This window comes from Pristiophorus japonicus, chromosome 12 (genome assembly GCF_044704955.1).
Source record: "Pristiophorus japonicus isolate sPriJap1 chromosome 12, sPriJap1.hap1, whole genome shotgun sequence".
NCBI classification, from domain to species: Eukaryota; Metazoa; Chordata; class Chondrichthyes; family Pristiophoridae; genus Pristiophorus; species Pristiophorus japonicus.
In genome coordinates this window covers 194,265,533-194,282,060 of record NC_091988.1, presented here as the reverse complement: position 1 = coordinate 194,282,060, position 16,528 = coordinate 194,265,533, and the positions used below count along the sequence as shown (strand labels likewise).

General features: G+C 44.3%; 1 protein-coding gene across 2 annotated transcripts in view; it reads left to right on the top strand.

Annotated features, from left to right (window-relative positions):
* Positions 1–16,528, top strand: part of LOC139277629 (eyes absent homolog 1-like) — a 234,800-nt gene that overhangs the window by 66,104 nt on the left and 152,168 nt on the right. For both annotated transcript variants that reach the window (XM_070896366.1, XM_070896365.1), the window contains exon 2: positions 6,180–6,304. In XM_070896366.1, coding sequence (XP_070752467.1) covers positions 6,184–6,304 — 121 coding nt within the window. In that variant the 5' untranslated portion in view covers positions 6,180–6,183. The remainder of the gene's footprint in view (positions 1–6,179; positions 6,305–16,528) is intronic.

The window sequence follows — 16,528 nt, the reverse complement described above, 5'->3', positions numbered from 1 at the left end:
TACCAGCAGAGCCCCGGTAACTAGCCTCAATGAACAGCCCAACCCCCCCCCCCCCCCCACCCTCATGCCAGCAGAGTCTCAGTGTCCACCCCCCCCAGCGTGCACTGGCAAAGCCTCTGTGACCACCCCCATACCAGCGAAGCATGGGGACCACCCACCCTATACCAGTGAAGCCTCGGTGACCAGCCCCTTAACCAACCAGACGTACTGGAATGCCCGTACCCTTGGGTGAAGCTTGCAGGGTGCAAGCTCCGCCCATGTTTTCTTTAAAATTGCAACGGGGGTCCTAACTCCATCTGTTGGGCACTGATTTGAATGGGACAAGCGCTTGTTTCAGGAAGGTGCTTCAGCCGCTCAGTGGTAGGCCCTTGTTAAAGTTGTAGCAAGCCAATCGTCGGGCTAATAGGCTGGTGAGGCTAATGACCCCCATTTTAAGGGTCTTAACACCCCATTAAGTCCATTTTTCCCAAAGTGAAAATCAGCCCCAGTGAGCCTTGCAGAAAAGAGAGAATTTGGCTTTATACAGCCAGAATTTCACGTCCTCAGGACGTCCGAAAGCACTTTACAGCAACCAATTACTTTTGAAATATGGTCATCATTGTTTTGTTGACAGAAACAGTAGCCAATTTGCACACAAACAGCAAAGAGATACGTGGCCAATTCACCTGCTTTGAGTGCATTGGTTGAGGGGTAGATGTTGACCAGGAGGCAGAAAGGATCTTGATTTAATATTTCATCCAAAAAAGCATCCAAATAACTCCCTCAGTACTCCACTGGAGTATCAACCGAGGTTAAATGCCCATGTCGGATGCCGGAGTAGGGCTTGAACGCACAACTTTCTGACACACAGACCGTTGATAGCAACCACAACTATAAACTTATAAGCTTATTCATAATTACAAATTGAAAGCACGGTGGCTTGGAAATTCAGTGTCGGTGCCCCAGCTTTACAGGCATAAAATGGATGCCTATGGATCCACGCTGCCACAAGGCGTGCTGCGCTCATTCCGTGCTGGAACTGCGCTGCCTGCCATATTGGTTAGGGCTGCTCGGTAGGTGTCCAAGGTGCACGCCCAAAAATGGTGTCCATGCCATTGTATGTGGAAATCAGGGGGCTAACGGCTGTTCCCCTGTGCTCGCTGACGTACATTGGCTCCCGGTTAAGCAACGCCTCGATTTCAAAATTCTTATCCTTGTTTACAAATCCCTCCATGGCCTCGCCCCTCCCTACCTCTGTAATCCCCTTCAGTCTCACAAGATGTCTGCGCTGCTCAAATTTTGCCCTCTTGAGCACCCCTGATTTTAATCGCTCAACCGCTGGTGGCCGTGCCTTCAGCTGTGCTCTGGAACTCCCTCCCTAAACCTCTCCGCCTCGCTTTCCTCCTTCAAGACACTCCTTAAAACCTCCCTCTTTGGCCAAGCATTTGGTCACCTGCCCCAAGTTCTTCTTATCAGGCTCGGAGTCAGTTTTATTTTGTCTTACAGCACTCCGGTGAAGCTCCTTGGGACGTTTTACTCCGTTAAAGGCGCCATATAAATACAAGTTGTTTTTGTTGTTGTTCCAAGCTGCTTTGCCAAACTAGACGGTGAATGACCACGGCCTGTGCTGTGCATGCTGCGAGCATTTACTTCAGGTGCTCAGCAGCCAAACTCGCGATCCATAAAGGGACCGCTGGAGGCTCCTACCCCGAGGATAAGTTTTAATAAACTTTGCCCAGCCTTTCCGCTTGGCTGCGCTGGGTTTGTTTTTCGGTGTAGCTCATTGAAATCGGCAAAACCAGCGCAAACGGTCGCAGAATTTTAAGCACAAAATACGTCCGGCGCAACTCAGGTTTCCGTGATCCTTCGCGCTGGTTTAAAAAAATCATATCCCTCGAAGCCGGCCCCGTCCACAAAAATGGCCATGCACCCAGACCGAATTAATCACCATCGGGAGTTTCTGCTACAAGAGGAGGCTCTAAAAATTAACTTGGCTTTATTAGGCGCAAGGACACCAATAGGCACATTTTTTAAAGCTTTTGACTATATATACAATATATATTTTTAATTCACTAAAAAAACTACTGTACAGCAATATAACTAGTAAATGGTTCTGTCAAGTTTATGTTAACTTTTTTCGGTGATTTAAGATCGGGTTACTCACAGGTGGTGGACTAGACACTCTGACTAAAATGCTTATTTTTTGTGATTAAACCCATTTTCAGCTGTTTTAATCAAACTGCACCAAGTTACCACTGTTAAATATATCAAGGAATATTTTTTTAAAGCAACGTTTTTTTAATCAAAATTTACATTCTAAGCCCCATTGCGCTGGTTCATGGAAGATTTTATGTTCGGCGATATGCAAATGAGTTTGAACGGACACTCGAAAAAAAGAATCACTTCTCAAAACTAGCGCCATTTTGGGCGCAATTTGCACCCGGATCAGCAACTGAGCCCAAAGGGGAAACTCGACCCCATTTTACTTCCCTAATTGTGGAGCCAAGAGGAGCAGAATGTCTCGTCCTGGCTCCATATTAAAACTGTGTGCTGCTGACAGCCAATGCTCGCCCCACCCTTCTGATTACCATCCCTCCCTTCCCTCCCCGGACTTTCCTGACGTCCTTGGCCAGCATCTGGCACGGGCAATCTTGCTGCCCACCTCCGTCTCCCACACCTTTAGGGCCTTGATTGGCGTCCGGTGCTTGCCACAACCATAATAATAAGGCTGGCAGTCCAATTTGACATGAGGAAAGACTAGATAGGCTGGGTTTGTTTTCATTGGAACAGAGGAGGCTGAGGGGAAGACCTTATTGAGGTGTATAAAATTATGAGGGGCCTACATAGAGTGGATAGGAAGGACTTATTTCCCTTAGTAGAGGGGTCAACAACCTGGGGGCACAGATTTCAAGTAATTGGTAGGAGATTTAGAGGGGACTTGGGAAATTTCTTCACCCAGAGGGTGGTGGGGGTCTGGAACTCATTGCCTGAAAGGGTGGTAGAGGCAGAAACCCTCACTGCATTTAAAAAGTATTTGGATGTGCACTTAAAGTGCCGTAACCTACAGGGCTACGGACTAAGAGCTGGAAAGTGGGATTAGGCTGGGTAGCTCTCCCTTAATTGTGGAGCCAAGAGGAGCAGAATTTCTCCTCCTGGCTCCATATTAAAACTGTGTGTTGCTGACAGACAATTGAATGGTGGTGCAGGCTCGAAGGGCCGAATGGCCTACTCCTGCACCTATTTTCTATGTTTCTATGTTTCTTTGTCAGCCGGCACGGACACGATGGGCCGCAATGACCTCCTTCCCTGCTGTAAATTTCTATGATTCTATGATTCTACCATTGGCCTCATTAGGCTCATGCAACATACTTGCACCCCAATTTGGGCGCGATTCGATTTCTCGGCTATTGGCATTTATTTACAGCTCATTCTGTTAAAAGTGAGTATTCATGGTTTACCCCTTCCATTTGTGGTTTTGCATGGTGAAGCTTTTTGGCCGGCCTTTCCTTCATGTATTTATTATTTCTGGAATAATTTGATCCTTGTAAAGCTATGGACAAAGAGTGCTTCATTAAAACTCTTCAGAAATATCTTTATCATATCAATGGGAGGGAGCTAGCACTCCGTCCATTATCGTGGATATGGAGACTGCAAAGTACGTTTTTGTTATTGGCACAGTTATTATTTGGAAAGCTCCTGGAAACATGTGAAGACTTTTAAATCAGAATGAGACAAAGGCACTGGAGATAGCAAACTATAATAGTGATGAAATGAATTGTGAATCCAAACATTTGACCTTACACAGCTTTGCTGGCTCTACAAAAAGGAAGAAATTCCCCCCAAATATTCTTTGCCAGTATTTTATTTTTGTCTTATCTTTTCCCCTCGCCCTTCTTGAATACCCCTGCTCCAAATACCGTTTTCTGTCTGTGAGGTTGAATTGGTGATATGTTTTTCGGCAATGCAGTCTTCAGCTGCTGCACAAGATCATTGCAGACGAGGAAGGCTTTTTGCCCCATCTTAACTCATCCATCCAGAATGATCCTACTGCATCTAATCGTTTATTAAACAAATCCAGGCCGGGTTTTTGCTCCACTATTCTGGCCAAAAGTCCATTCCAATTGTTGAGCACGCTTTGCTTGAAGAATTTCGTAATATCAGTCCTAAAAGTTCCATTTACTGGTTTGAACTGTTGACCCCGTCATACAGTTTAATTAAAGTATTATTCCAGATTATCTTTTTCCATAGCGTTTACTTTCTTGTCTACCTCAATAAAATCACCTCTCCGATGCCTCTTTCCAGGCTGAATAGCCGAAGTCTCTCCAGTCATTTCTCATAACTCAGACTGTTACACTTGGGGATACGCCTCGTGGCTCTGCTCTGCACTGCCTCCAGCACTTGAACGTCTCTTGCTGATTAGAATTGGTCACAGTACTCAAGCTGCAATCTGTACAGTGTGGTCATGATTTCCTCTGACTTGGTGACTTTCCATAACCCAGCATGTTGGAGTTTTAATAAAGAAAGAAAATAAAGACTTGCATTTCTATCGTGTCTTTCACGACTACTGGACATCCCAAAGCGCTTTACAGCCAATGAAGTAATTTTTGAAGTGTAGTCACTGTTGTAATGTAGGAAACGCAGCAGGCAATTTGCATACAGCAAACAGCAATGTGATAATGGCTCAGTAATCAGTTTTAGTGATGTTGATCACAGGATAAATATTGGCTCTTCTTGGCAATAGTGCCACCTCAGAAGGCAGATATGGCCTCGGTTTTAATGTCTCTGACAGTTACTGCACTGAAGGCGTCAGCCTAGATTTTTGTGCTGAAGTCTCTGGAGTGGAACTTGAACCAACTACCTTCTGACCTGAGAGGCAAGAGTGCTATCCACTGAGCCACAGCTGACACCTAGCAGTTTACTGATCACATTAGTAGGTACATTTTTTTTGAATGGAGAAAAAATGTGCAGCAGAGGTGATCACTGATGAGATGAGGCCATTGCATCAATTGTATCATTATACTCCCCTTTGTTTCTGAACCTGGTCCATTAACTGTCCTCCAGATTCATAGCAGAATTCTTCGCCATAAACACCACTCCACAAAATAATGCTTGGTTCAAACACTCTGCAAACAGATGTCCATTGTAATTAGTCATTCCAGTACAATAATGCAAAGGCTACAAATCTACTTGGCAACTAATCTTTGAAACATTCCTGCTATTAGTAGGATAGTTGTCCTCCTGTAGCTGAAATGGTTTTGGTTACTGATAATGAAGCTTTCTGTAAAGCTGCTGTACTGCAGCTGATTGACGCTCAGGCTTTCAACAATAGGCGAGGAGGCTAGTTTTCTGATAAGTAAAAAGCACGCTGTCAAAAAATATAATTTAATAAGAGCAGTGATTCAGATTTGGATCATGGAAAATTGCCACAAAATATCTGGAAACAAACATAGCAATGATTGCTAAGATTCCTTTCGTGAATATCCCTTCAGAATGGATCAGTGAATATTTATAAGAGCTAAGAGTATTTCTTTTTCTGTTTGTTGGCAGTAAATCTGTAACAAAAATGAAACTAAAACATGTGCATTTGTTTAAATGTGGAATTAATGATCTCCAATGCTCCTGTGGGAGCACCTACACTAATGTCTATCCCCAGTCACACGATGACTGGAGGTTACTGTAGGCCCAGAATTCAGTAAATCTCGCCAGTCATTCCTTATAACTCAAACCTCCGACACTGGAGAATTCCACTCTAGACCCCGGCAAAATCTCTCTGTGCCAAGTTAAACCTTGCCATGTTGATATTTATGCGTGCTGCAAACATTTTATTACAAAATCTAGGTAGCGATTCAGGAATTTCAAAATACGGAACATGACAGTCCGACATGAAAGTTTTGCTGTTAACAAAAAGTAATTGCAATATCACGAATGCACCAAAATTATCTTCTCAACTTAATAGCATTCAGTTGTACTTAGGAGATTTCTAAACATCTGGCCAGATCACATATGCAGAAACAATTTTTGAATTTTAAATTTCCAAGATGTTTTGAGATATTCCTAGAATTATCCTAAAGAGATTTTGGAGATGTTGTTGAAATAATTTATTTGTAATTTGCATGAAAGGCTAACGATCTTTTAATTTAAAGTATTTGTGTATACTGATGAACAATGGCCTTGTATTCATTGTCATTTTTTCTTTCCAGGTGCATGGAAATGTTAGATCTGGTGATCCAACACAACCTGACTGGAAGCATCGAATATCCCAACAATTCAGACTTCAACAACACTCACATCAATAACATCTCAGAAACATCAAATGGCAAAGAAGGTAGGGGAACAAATCCTACAGGTTTGTTTGTGGCTGTTGTCTGGAGTCTGTACAAATGTTCGGAAGATATTATCACCACTGGCGAAATGGCAGGAAAGGTGGGGTGTCGGAATCCTTTGAGTGTTGCACTACTAAGCTAGCAAAATAATTGGAATTCTTTTAAGATCCACCATAAAAAACAAGAATAATACAACAAGAATGGACGACTCTACAAGAAAATAGTCAGAGCTCATAGGATCTAAGAAGGGCAACTAAGTATCTAAATCATAGCATGAGAGATGTTTTCTTGCCCTCTTGAAATTCCCTCTAGCCCACCATGATTCATTCTTTGACTGAAACCATGGGCTGGACAACTCATGCATTTACATAGAAACATAGAAAATAGGTGCAGGAGTAGGCCATTTGGCCCTTCGAGCCTACACCACCATTCAATGATCATACAACGTTAGTACCCCATTCCTGCTTTCTCTCCATACCCCTTGATCCCTTTCGCCATAAGGGCCACATCTAACTCCCTTTTGAATATATCTAACAAACTGGACTCAACAACTTTCTGTAGTAGAGAATTCCACAGGTTCACAATTCTCTGAATGAAGAAGTTTCTCATAGTGCTCATTATGTGCAGGAACATTTCTCAGAGTACTAGCTGCTCTAACGCGGTCTCTAGAAAGTATGCTAGAGTTCGGTGAAAGCCCCTCCAATTTTCCCTCCCTCTCTGTAAGGCATTGCTGATTGCATCCATCCAATGATGCAGTGGAGATTGGGTTCAGATGTTGGGCATCGCAGCTGCAATTCCCTCTCCACCATTCTGCGGCACCTCACATTACTCACCACTTTCCCTGCAAATGCCAATGTTCGCTTCGATGGGAAGTCAACAGTCGAGATGGGGAGGTCAGCACCCACTAGCAAAATATTGGGAGAGGGGAAGAGTTTAGTATAATTAAATGGTATGGTTTCATTGGCGAGAACTTGTATTGAGTGCAGGTGGCTGACAAAATTAGCAATTGGTTGCTGGTGTAACAAAAGACTGGGAGAAGTTATTCTGGCAAACCAATAGGAAAGTCAGATTTCCCAAACCCTAATGCAGCAACAGCAACTTGCATTTATATAGCGCCTTTATCATATTAACATTTCTCAAGGCTCTTCACAGCAGCATAATCATACAAAGACACCAAGCCAAAGAAGAAGACAAGTGATCAAAAGCTTGGTCAAAGAGCTTTAAGGAGCATCTTAAAGGAGGAGAGAGATGAGGGGAGGCAGAGAGATTCAGGTTGGGAATTCCAGAGCTTAGGGCCTAGACATCTGAAAACACGTCCACCAATGGTTGGAGGGGGTGGGTGGCCGAAGGAAGGCAGGGAAGCACAAGAGATCGAGAATTGGAGAAACGTGGAGTTCTCAGAGGGTTGTAGGGCTGGAGGAGATTACAGAGATAGGGAGGTGCGAGGCCATGGAGAGATTTGAACACAAGGGTGAGAATTGTAACATTGTACCATGTCTCTCGTAGTTCTTCACTGTGCTGAGGCTCTTATAACTTCATTGAATATTGTCAAAGACTGTTTGATTAACCAAGGAGAAATATGCAGTAAATTCAGGGGTTCCTTCACCCAGTTTTCTTCACCAGAAGCTGTCTTCTGTACTTAATTATCTCACTAGTGAAAAAAACAAATAATGTAATAGGATGATATTGAGTGGGTCCATTGTATTTTGTCTAAACAACCTGAGTGCATAAGAACATAAGAAATAGGAGCGGGTGTAGGCTTTGCGACCTTTGCGACCCCTCAAGCCTGCTCTATCATGGATGATCTTCAACCACTTTCCTGCCTGATCTCCATATCCCTTGATTCCCCTAGAGTCCAAAAATTCTATCAATCTCAGCCTTGAATATACTCGACGACTTAGCATCCACAGCCCTCTGGGGTAGAGAATTTCAAAGATTCACAACCCTCTGAGTGAAAAAATTTCTCCTCATCTCAGTTCTGAATGGCCGACTCCTTATCCTGAGACTGTAACCCCCTAGTTCTAGACTCTCCAGCCAGGTAAACAGCCTCTCATCATCTATCATAACCTCTTGGTGGTCGTGAAAGGCGCTATATAAATGCAAGTCCTTCTTTCTTTCTTGGGACCTTGACCATCATGCTCACAAAAATATTTTCAACTGTACATAAGACTAACAATACGAGGTAGGAATACCTACCAGGATAAGGCTGTAACCTAGAAATATCCGACACTCCTACTTTTGGTCGCTGAAGGGCACCTAAGCCTCCAGTATGACGGGCAGGAAACCCGTGCTCATTTCGAGCTGAAACTGTGCCGCCTCCTATATTGGTGTAGGCACCAAGCTAATGGTCTACAGGGCTGTAGTGATACCCACCCTCCTATCTGGTTCAGAGACGTGGACCATATACAGTAGACACCTCAAAGCGCTGGAGAAATACCACCAACGATGTCTCCATAAGATCCTGCAAATCCCCTGGGAGGAAAGATGCGCCAACGCCAGTGTTCTCGATCAGGCCAACATCCCCAGCATCGAAGCACTGACTGCCCTCGACCAGCTCCGTTGGGCGGGCCACATTGTCCGCATGCCCGATACAAGACTCCCAAAGCAAGCGCTCTACTCGGAACTCCTACACGTCAAGCGAGCCCAAGGTGGACAGAGGAAACGTTTCAAGGACACCCTCAAAGCCTCTTTGATAAAGTGCAACATCCCCACCGACACCTGGGAGTCCCTGACCAAAGACCGCCCTAAGTGGAGGAAGAGCATCCGGGAGGGCACTGAGCTCGAGTCTCGACGCCGAGAGCATGCAGAAACCAAGTGCAGGCAGCGGAAGGAGCGTGCGGCAAACCAGACTCCCCACCCACCCTTTCCTTCAACCACTGTCTGCCCCACCTGTGACAGAGACTGTAATTCCCATATTGGACTGTACAGTCACCTGAGAACTCACTTTTAGAGTGGAAGCAAGTCTTCCTCGATTTCGAGGGACTGCCTATGATGATGAGGCAAAAATTAAGAACTTCCATTGCCTGCCCCTCAAATCCTTTGCACATGCAAATAAGGGGCCTAAAGTTTGTTTGAGTCCCCCTGTGTAAAATTAGGGGGCTCAAACTTCCGTTGGGTTGGCTACATTCAGGAAAGTCAGGCCTACATATGACCTAACCAACGACTCATAAAGGGACGCAGGCACCCACCATAAAGGTAAGTTTGTAAAAGATATACTTACCTGAACATGAAGCTGGGAGCTACAGGTGTGCTCCTCCTCCCCTCACACCCACCCCACCCCCCGATCGGCGTTTCACCCACCCGTCCCCGATCGCCCCATTCCGATCGCAACCCCACCCCAATCAACCCCCTTTCCCGATTGCCCTCCCTTTCCTAGTTTTGCTTCTCCCGATGGCTGTCCCTTTCCCGATCATTTCACCCATTGACGACCAACCTGGCGCAACTTCCCAAAACTCAAAGCCTCTTCTGCCCCGGGATGCCCAGCAGATTTCTGCAGCTGTCCGCTCTCATCGAAATGAGGCCCGAGGCTCAATATCTGCCGCGGCTTGGGGCCTACCTATTTGGGAGTAGGCCAGAGAATGAGAGTGCATTCCTCTCACCTTTTGGGTCCATTTTGGGCCCCTGAATACCAGAAAAGGAGGAACAAATGCAGTTTAAAGCTAGGAGGTGTGTTCAAATCCGGCCTAAACCATTAGGACGAAAGCCATTTATGAAGGGTACTAAGTAAAATTGCCGTAGGCATTCTCAAACCGGTGGGCACGGCACAAAGCTGCTCAGAATTCAGCTCATTAGAAACATAGAAACATAGAAAATAGGTGCAGGAGTAGGCCATTTGGCCCTTCGAGCCTGCACCGCCATTCAATGAGTTCATGGCTGAACATGCAACCTCAGTACCCCATTCCTGCTTTCTCGCCATAACCCTTGATCCCCCTAGTAGTAAGGACTATATCTAACTCCTTTTTGAATATATTTAGTGAATTGGCCTCAACAACTTTCTGTGGTAGAGAATTCCACAGGTTCACCACTCTCTGGGTGAAGAAGTTTCTCCTCATCTCAGTCCTAAATGGCTTACCCCTTATCCTTAGACTGTGACCCCTGGTTCTGGACTTCATTAACAACATGCCATCTAGCTCATGACTTTGCTTAACTTTACCTAAAAGGGTCCACTCAGCTCCTTCCTGCCTTGGGCTCTTTGCTTTCTGTTGAACTTGGAAGCTGTTGATTCCGTTTTGAATGCTGCAACCAAGCGCTCAGTCATTGCAGTAAGTGGCAATTCCTCCATAAGCCATCAAGTTTCATTGCGATGGATTTATTGCCGATGTTGTTTCCCTCAAGATTAACTTAGCTTATAATCATATCCCCTCATTTTCTTCACCTGATCCAGCGTCGAGAAGCTCTCCATACCCAGTGCACTCATTAAGCTGCCACACAAACAGAGAGAAGTTTGTAAACGTCGGGTTGGTCTGTCCATATCACACAGACATGTTAATGTCCTGGCATTTATACATTTTATGGATACAAAATGTAATATTCACTGGCTTTCAAAGTTCTGAAAAAGAGTCCACTTGTCTAACATGTCCCGCATCCAAGAGCAGTTTGTGAGAAAGGATTTGTGGCTAACCTCAGTGTGAATAAAATGTTCCCCTTTATGAATCGGTATTTCAGTTAAACTCCAAATTCCTGTACTATGAGATGCAAAGTGTTGCAACTTGCAACCCGATGTATTCACCTGGAATAATCGTCTATTCAGAGCACTCAATGACTCACAGTCAGAATGTATCATTCCTGAAACATTAGCTCTAGTAGGGACTAGTCCAGAATCCTCAATGCGTGTAACACCACCATGAACACAAACATCTGATCACAGCCTCATTTGCACAAATGTAGGCACCGCTTGCCAATCACAAATATACAACTTGGCACTCAAAACCCATCCGATAAAAATAGCCCCGGTGTCAGTTTAATTTAACCTTTTCACCTCACAGACAAAATTCACTTGTTAAAGGCCTGGATTCATACGAAAATCCATTCATAAATGGCGGCAGTACAGTGGGGGAACCAGAATGCCAAACTTATTCAGCAAGTAAGAGACAAGACCTAATCCTTCAGGTGAGACTAAGACAGGAGAAGGTTTTGCTAATGCGTGGAATGAATCATTGCCCCGGCTTGTGTATACAGCAATTGTAACAAATGTATAGACAAATATTTTATTTGTTTTTATTTTTAGTTTCATTTTAATGAGGATTATTAAAATCACAGAGAGCATTGTAGTACACCTCATTATTTTATATGAGTTGCCATTTGATTGTCTCAAGTACTAACTGTTCCCCAATTTCAAAATCGCCTTTTAGAATGAAGTGCTACTTCCCTGGGTTAGTTTTTGCTTGAGATTCCACTGTTTTCCCCGAGTGTGTTTTGCTGTATTATAACAATTTAGCGCTGTCATTTTTAAGGCAAAGATATTTCTAGCCGCTGGCAAAAAATACAGTTTTGGCTCAAATACTGATTGGCTGCTTTTTTATCATCTCTACGAAGAAATTCACATTCCAAGCTGTGGCGGAGCCAGCGTGAGGGTCAGAGTTAAGGGCGGGGTGTGGTTTGGGGAGTCTTGGCTAATCCCCCCTCCCCCCCTGCCCAATCACTTTGAGGTCGGCCAAGTTAGGTCTCAGGACTCAGCCAAAACTAACTGCAAACCATTTACTCGCTTAAATTCTAATTTCCTGATTATAGCCGCATTGCCATTTTGAGTCTGAATTGAACGGCAGTGTGGCATTGAAGGACATTTTGTTTGTTGGCCACGAAAATATGTTTTTAAAAAAGGGACCTTTAACTACAAATAAAGGGACGTGCATCAATACCCAGCCTACCTGTTTTAAGAATAATGGGCCCAATTTTGGCCACGACTTGCTCCAAGTTTTTTGGAGTAAGTTGGTTTTTCCGGCGTAAGTTTAAAAAAAGCTATTTTCCCCAATAAACTTGCTTCATAGTAACTCAGTTAGGTACGTTTTTTTTAGTTGAGTTTTTTTTTTCAAAAGGGGGTGTTCCCAGCCACTTATGCCAGTTTTGGCCAGCTAAAACTTACTCCAAATCGACTTAGGTCAGCGTATGTGGCCAGCTCTGAAAAACCTAGCGGGCAGTCAAGAACTCGGCGCAGGTTAGTACATTTAAAGCACCACAGTTCCGAGCTTCACACCATTTATTCTGATCTATCTTTCTTGGGTCCAAAGTGGATAATCTCAGCCAGGGGAAACAACCTTTCAACATTTGATCAACTTAGCTTATAGTTTTTTAACTCATTCCTTGATCTAGTTTAAGTTATAGGTAGATTATATGAAATATGTAAATATGTAACATGAACCACTACAAGTATTGAAGCCAAAAAAGAGAACCACATTCCCCTCTGCACCGAATTCCCATTTACCAAATTCCCAACTTTTACCCAAATTCCCAACTTTTATACTTTGTTTATGATGCATTCAGTTTCTGACAACACTGAGCGACCCTGAATAAATACAGCAGGATATTCCCCACTCACCAGGCGAACATCGGGGCGTTCCTTCGGCCAGGGATAAGGTGCGGCGAACATTGGGGCGTCCCTTCGGATAGGGGCTGCGAGTATCAGGTCCTGCTCTCAGCCCGCAGGACACGCTGGGAGGGTGAGGAGCATGCGCGCAGACTCCACTGCACATGCGCGCAGCTGCCAGCAGTGTTTTCTGCGCTGGGCTGTTGCTCCGCCCCCCGCTGCACTATATACGCCACGCTGCGACACTGGAGACTCGGCAGAGTGGGCAGGATAGGACCACTTTTTTTCGGCGCCGTTTCCAGCGCGCAAAGTCGGCGCATTTAGGGTAAGTGCGCCGAAAAAAGGGCTTGGGGAAAATTGGGCCCAATGGTACTAACACAAATAGACAGTGCCTGACATCTACTTGTGAAGCGGTTATCACTGTGTACAGCTGGAATATTGTGTCCAATTCTGGGCACCATACTCCAGGAAAGATGTCAAGGCCGTGGAGAATGTGCAGAGGAAATTTACTAGAATGGTACCAGGGACGTGGGATTTCAGTTATGTGGAGAGACTGGAGAAGCTGGAATTGTTCTCCTGAGAGCAGAAGAGATTTAATAGAGGCGTTCACAAATTATGAAGGGTTTTGATAAGGAGAAACTGTTTCCAATGGGGTCAGTAGCGAGAGGACACAGACTTAAGATAATTGGTTAAAGATCCAGAGGTGAGATGAGGAGAAATTATTTTACACCGCAAATTATTATGATCTGGAAAGCACTGCTTGAAAGTGTGGTGGAAGCAGATTTAATATTAATTTTCAAAAGGGAATTGGAAAAAGACAATGAAGGCTAGAAAATTTGAGGGTTATGGCGAAAGAACAGGGGAGTGGGACTAATTGGATAACTCTTTCAAATAGACGGCACAGGTATGATGGGCCGAGTGGCCTCCTTCAGCACTGTAAGATTTTGTGATTCTATAAGTCTGCCTGTTGCTACCTTTTTGGCAGGTACAGAGGGGTTGGTGCATATATTAAAAGATCAAGAATGCCTTGAGAGAGTATATTTAGTATACAAAATATCTTCTTACTATCCTGTGCTTTTGGGTCTTCACTTCCACCCAGCGCTACTCCAAGAGGGGTATTTTACATCCTGTTCACAATTCAGAAGAATGAGAGGTGATCTTATCGAAACGTATAAGATTATGAGGGGGCTTGACAAGGTGGATGCAGAGATGATGTTTCCGCTGATGGGGGAGACTAGAACTAGAGGGCATGATCTTAGAATAAGGGGCCGCTCATTTAAAACAGAGATGAGGAGGAATTTCTTCTCTCAGAGCGTTGTAAATCTGTGGAATTTGCTGCCTCAGAGAGTTATGGCAGCTGGGACATTGAATAAATTTAAGACAGAGATGGACAGTTTTTTAACTGATAAGGGGTTATGGGGAGCGGGCAGAGAAGTGGAGCTGAGCCCATGATCGGATCAGCCATGATCGTATTAAATGATGGAGCAGGCTCGAGGGGCTGTATGGCCTACTCCTGCTCCTATTTCTTATGTTCTTACGTCTACCCTAACATTTCCAAACTTCAGTGCTTCCAAGTCAGTATGTAGGTACGATCTAACTACTATTGCTTTGTAAGTCAGTAATGCGCCTTCAAACCCCGCCTGTAATCTATTCCACTGTGCTTTCCTTCTTATTTGAGGCGAGGAAAGACAATGTTGAAAGCAGCTGGTAATACAACACTAAAATATTCCCAGAACTTGCTATGCATGAACACATAAATAGGACATGTGCATTTCTACCAATTTGTGCCCCCAGCGTGGAGCGTGTCCTAACTGTGAGCGGATAGTGAAAATTAGGGTATATATCCTGTCCCCATAGTTTTCTGTCCATTAATTTGCCAGGAAGGCAAATTCATTAATTCACAACTCAAGGCAAGCATTAAAAGAAAAATGAGCGCTGCTTTCTGTGGAGTAAATTTCCACCTTCACTGCCTGAGCAGTAATCTGATGGAGCAGATCGCGCACTCACTTTAGAACCCGCCCGATTTTCATTCCATCGGTTTCAATGGCGTGAAATCCACCAGATTCCTGCCCAGCCGGTGAAGACGGAAATTTAACCCTGTGTATTTGTGGTGGCATTCTGCATGCTGGCATTCCTGTATCTGATGCAGCAATGACTAACATTTTCACACTCCCTTCTATTATTTTTACAGCCAATAATGCCATTCTCTACTGCACCATTTCTTTGCATTACAGAGTTTTTGTTCCGTCTCATTCCTGTGTCTTGCAGTTAAGGCTGCCGTACTCCGCAATGCCGTTCCTGTTTCTATATCGAAGACTGCTGACGTTTACATTTAGAGCAGTTTTGCAGTTTGGGGTTACATCTGCTGTGGATTATGTCTGAGGCCTGGAGAACTCAATAATTTTATAACAGTATCTCATTCCATCAATAGCATTGTCAATCATTCTGAATCTGCTCCACAGCACTCAGTCCAAAGACCTTTCTCCTTGGCTGGACTCAAACCCAACAGGGAGAAATTGTTTTGTTCAGAGGCACCTGAAATGCATTGGTTTAGCAAGTTATTAATGATGGACTCATTGTTGGTTCTTTTAGGTGTCAGCCATGGCTCAGTGGGTGCCACTCTTGCCTCGGAGTCTGAAGGTTGTGGGTACAAATCCCACTCCAGAGACTCGAGCACATTATCGAGGCTGACACTCCAGCACAGTACTGAAGGAGCGCTGCACGGTCGGAGGTGCCGCCCTTTGGATGAGACATTAAATCGAGGCCACGTCTGCCTTCTCAGGTGGACGTAACAGATCCCTTGGCATTATTCGAGGAAGAACAGGGGAGTTTTCCCTGATGTTCTGGCTAATATTTATCCCTCAATCAACATCACTAAAATAGATTATCTGGTCAATATCACGTTGCTGCTTGTGGGAGCTTGCTGTGCGCAAATTGGTTGCCGTGTTTCCTGCAGTGCAACAGCAACTGCACTTAATTGGCCGTAAGGCGCTTTTGGACACCCTGAAGTTATGAAAGGCGCTATATATAAATTGGAGTTCATTCTTTTGGTACATTGATGATTAATTATAAGTTTGGGTTATGTCGATTCTAAGTTTGATTGAACAATGACATTTCTCTTTGTGCCAACATGGTACTACAAGTACATCAGCTCTGTTATTTTATAGAGAGAAGGGAAGTAGAAGAATGTGAAAATCTGTTCAAAGAATTACTGGCAGCAAAGCTTGTCAGACAAGTTCTTACAGGTACAATCCATGCCTTTGTTACGAAAGGTTAATCAGAGGCTGTTGGTACTTGGCAAAAACAATTCACTGTTGTGTAATGAATTCAAGCCACCAGAAATGTGTGATTAAAATCTGAATGTTGATTGCATAGCCAGTGGATCGGTGATGTTTGGATAAATCAATCTGACCGGCCCCAGTCTCAACTCATATAGAATGTAGATTTAAACCAAGCAATCGAGCCCCAAATATAATTTGACAGAAAGTGGTTTTATTTCAGTGGTTCAGCCCCAGCACCAATTGGGATAGAGAACAGAAATACGGAGAGTGCAATCACACTATAAGTCTAGCATCGGTGCAAAGAGGTTTCGCTGCAGTTATAGTGTAACTGCAGCCTGAATCTGGAAAGAAAGACTTGCATTTCTATGGCGCCTTACACAACCATAAGACGTCCCAAAGCGCTGTACCGCCACTGAAGTACT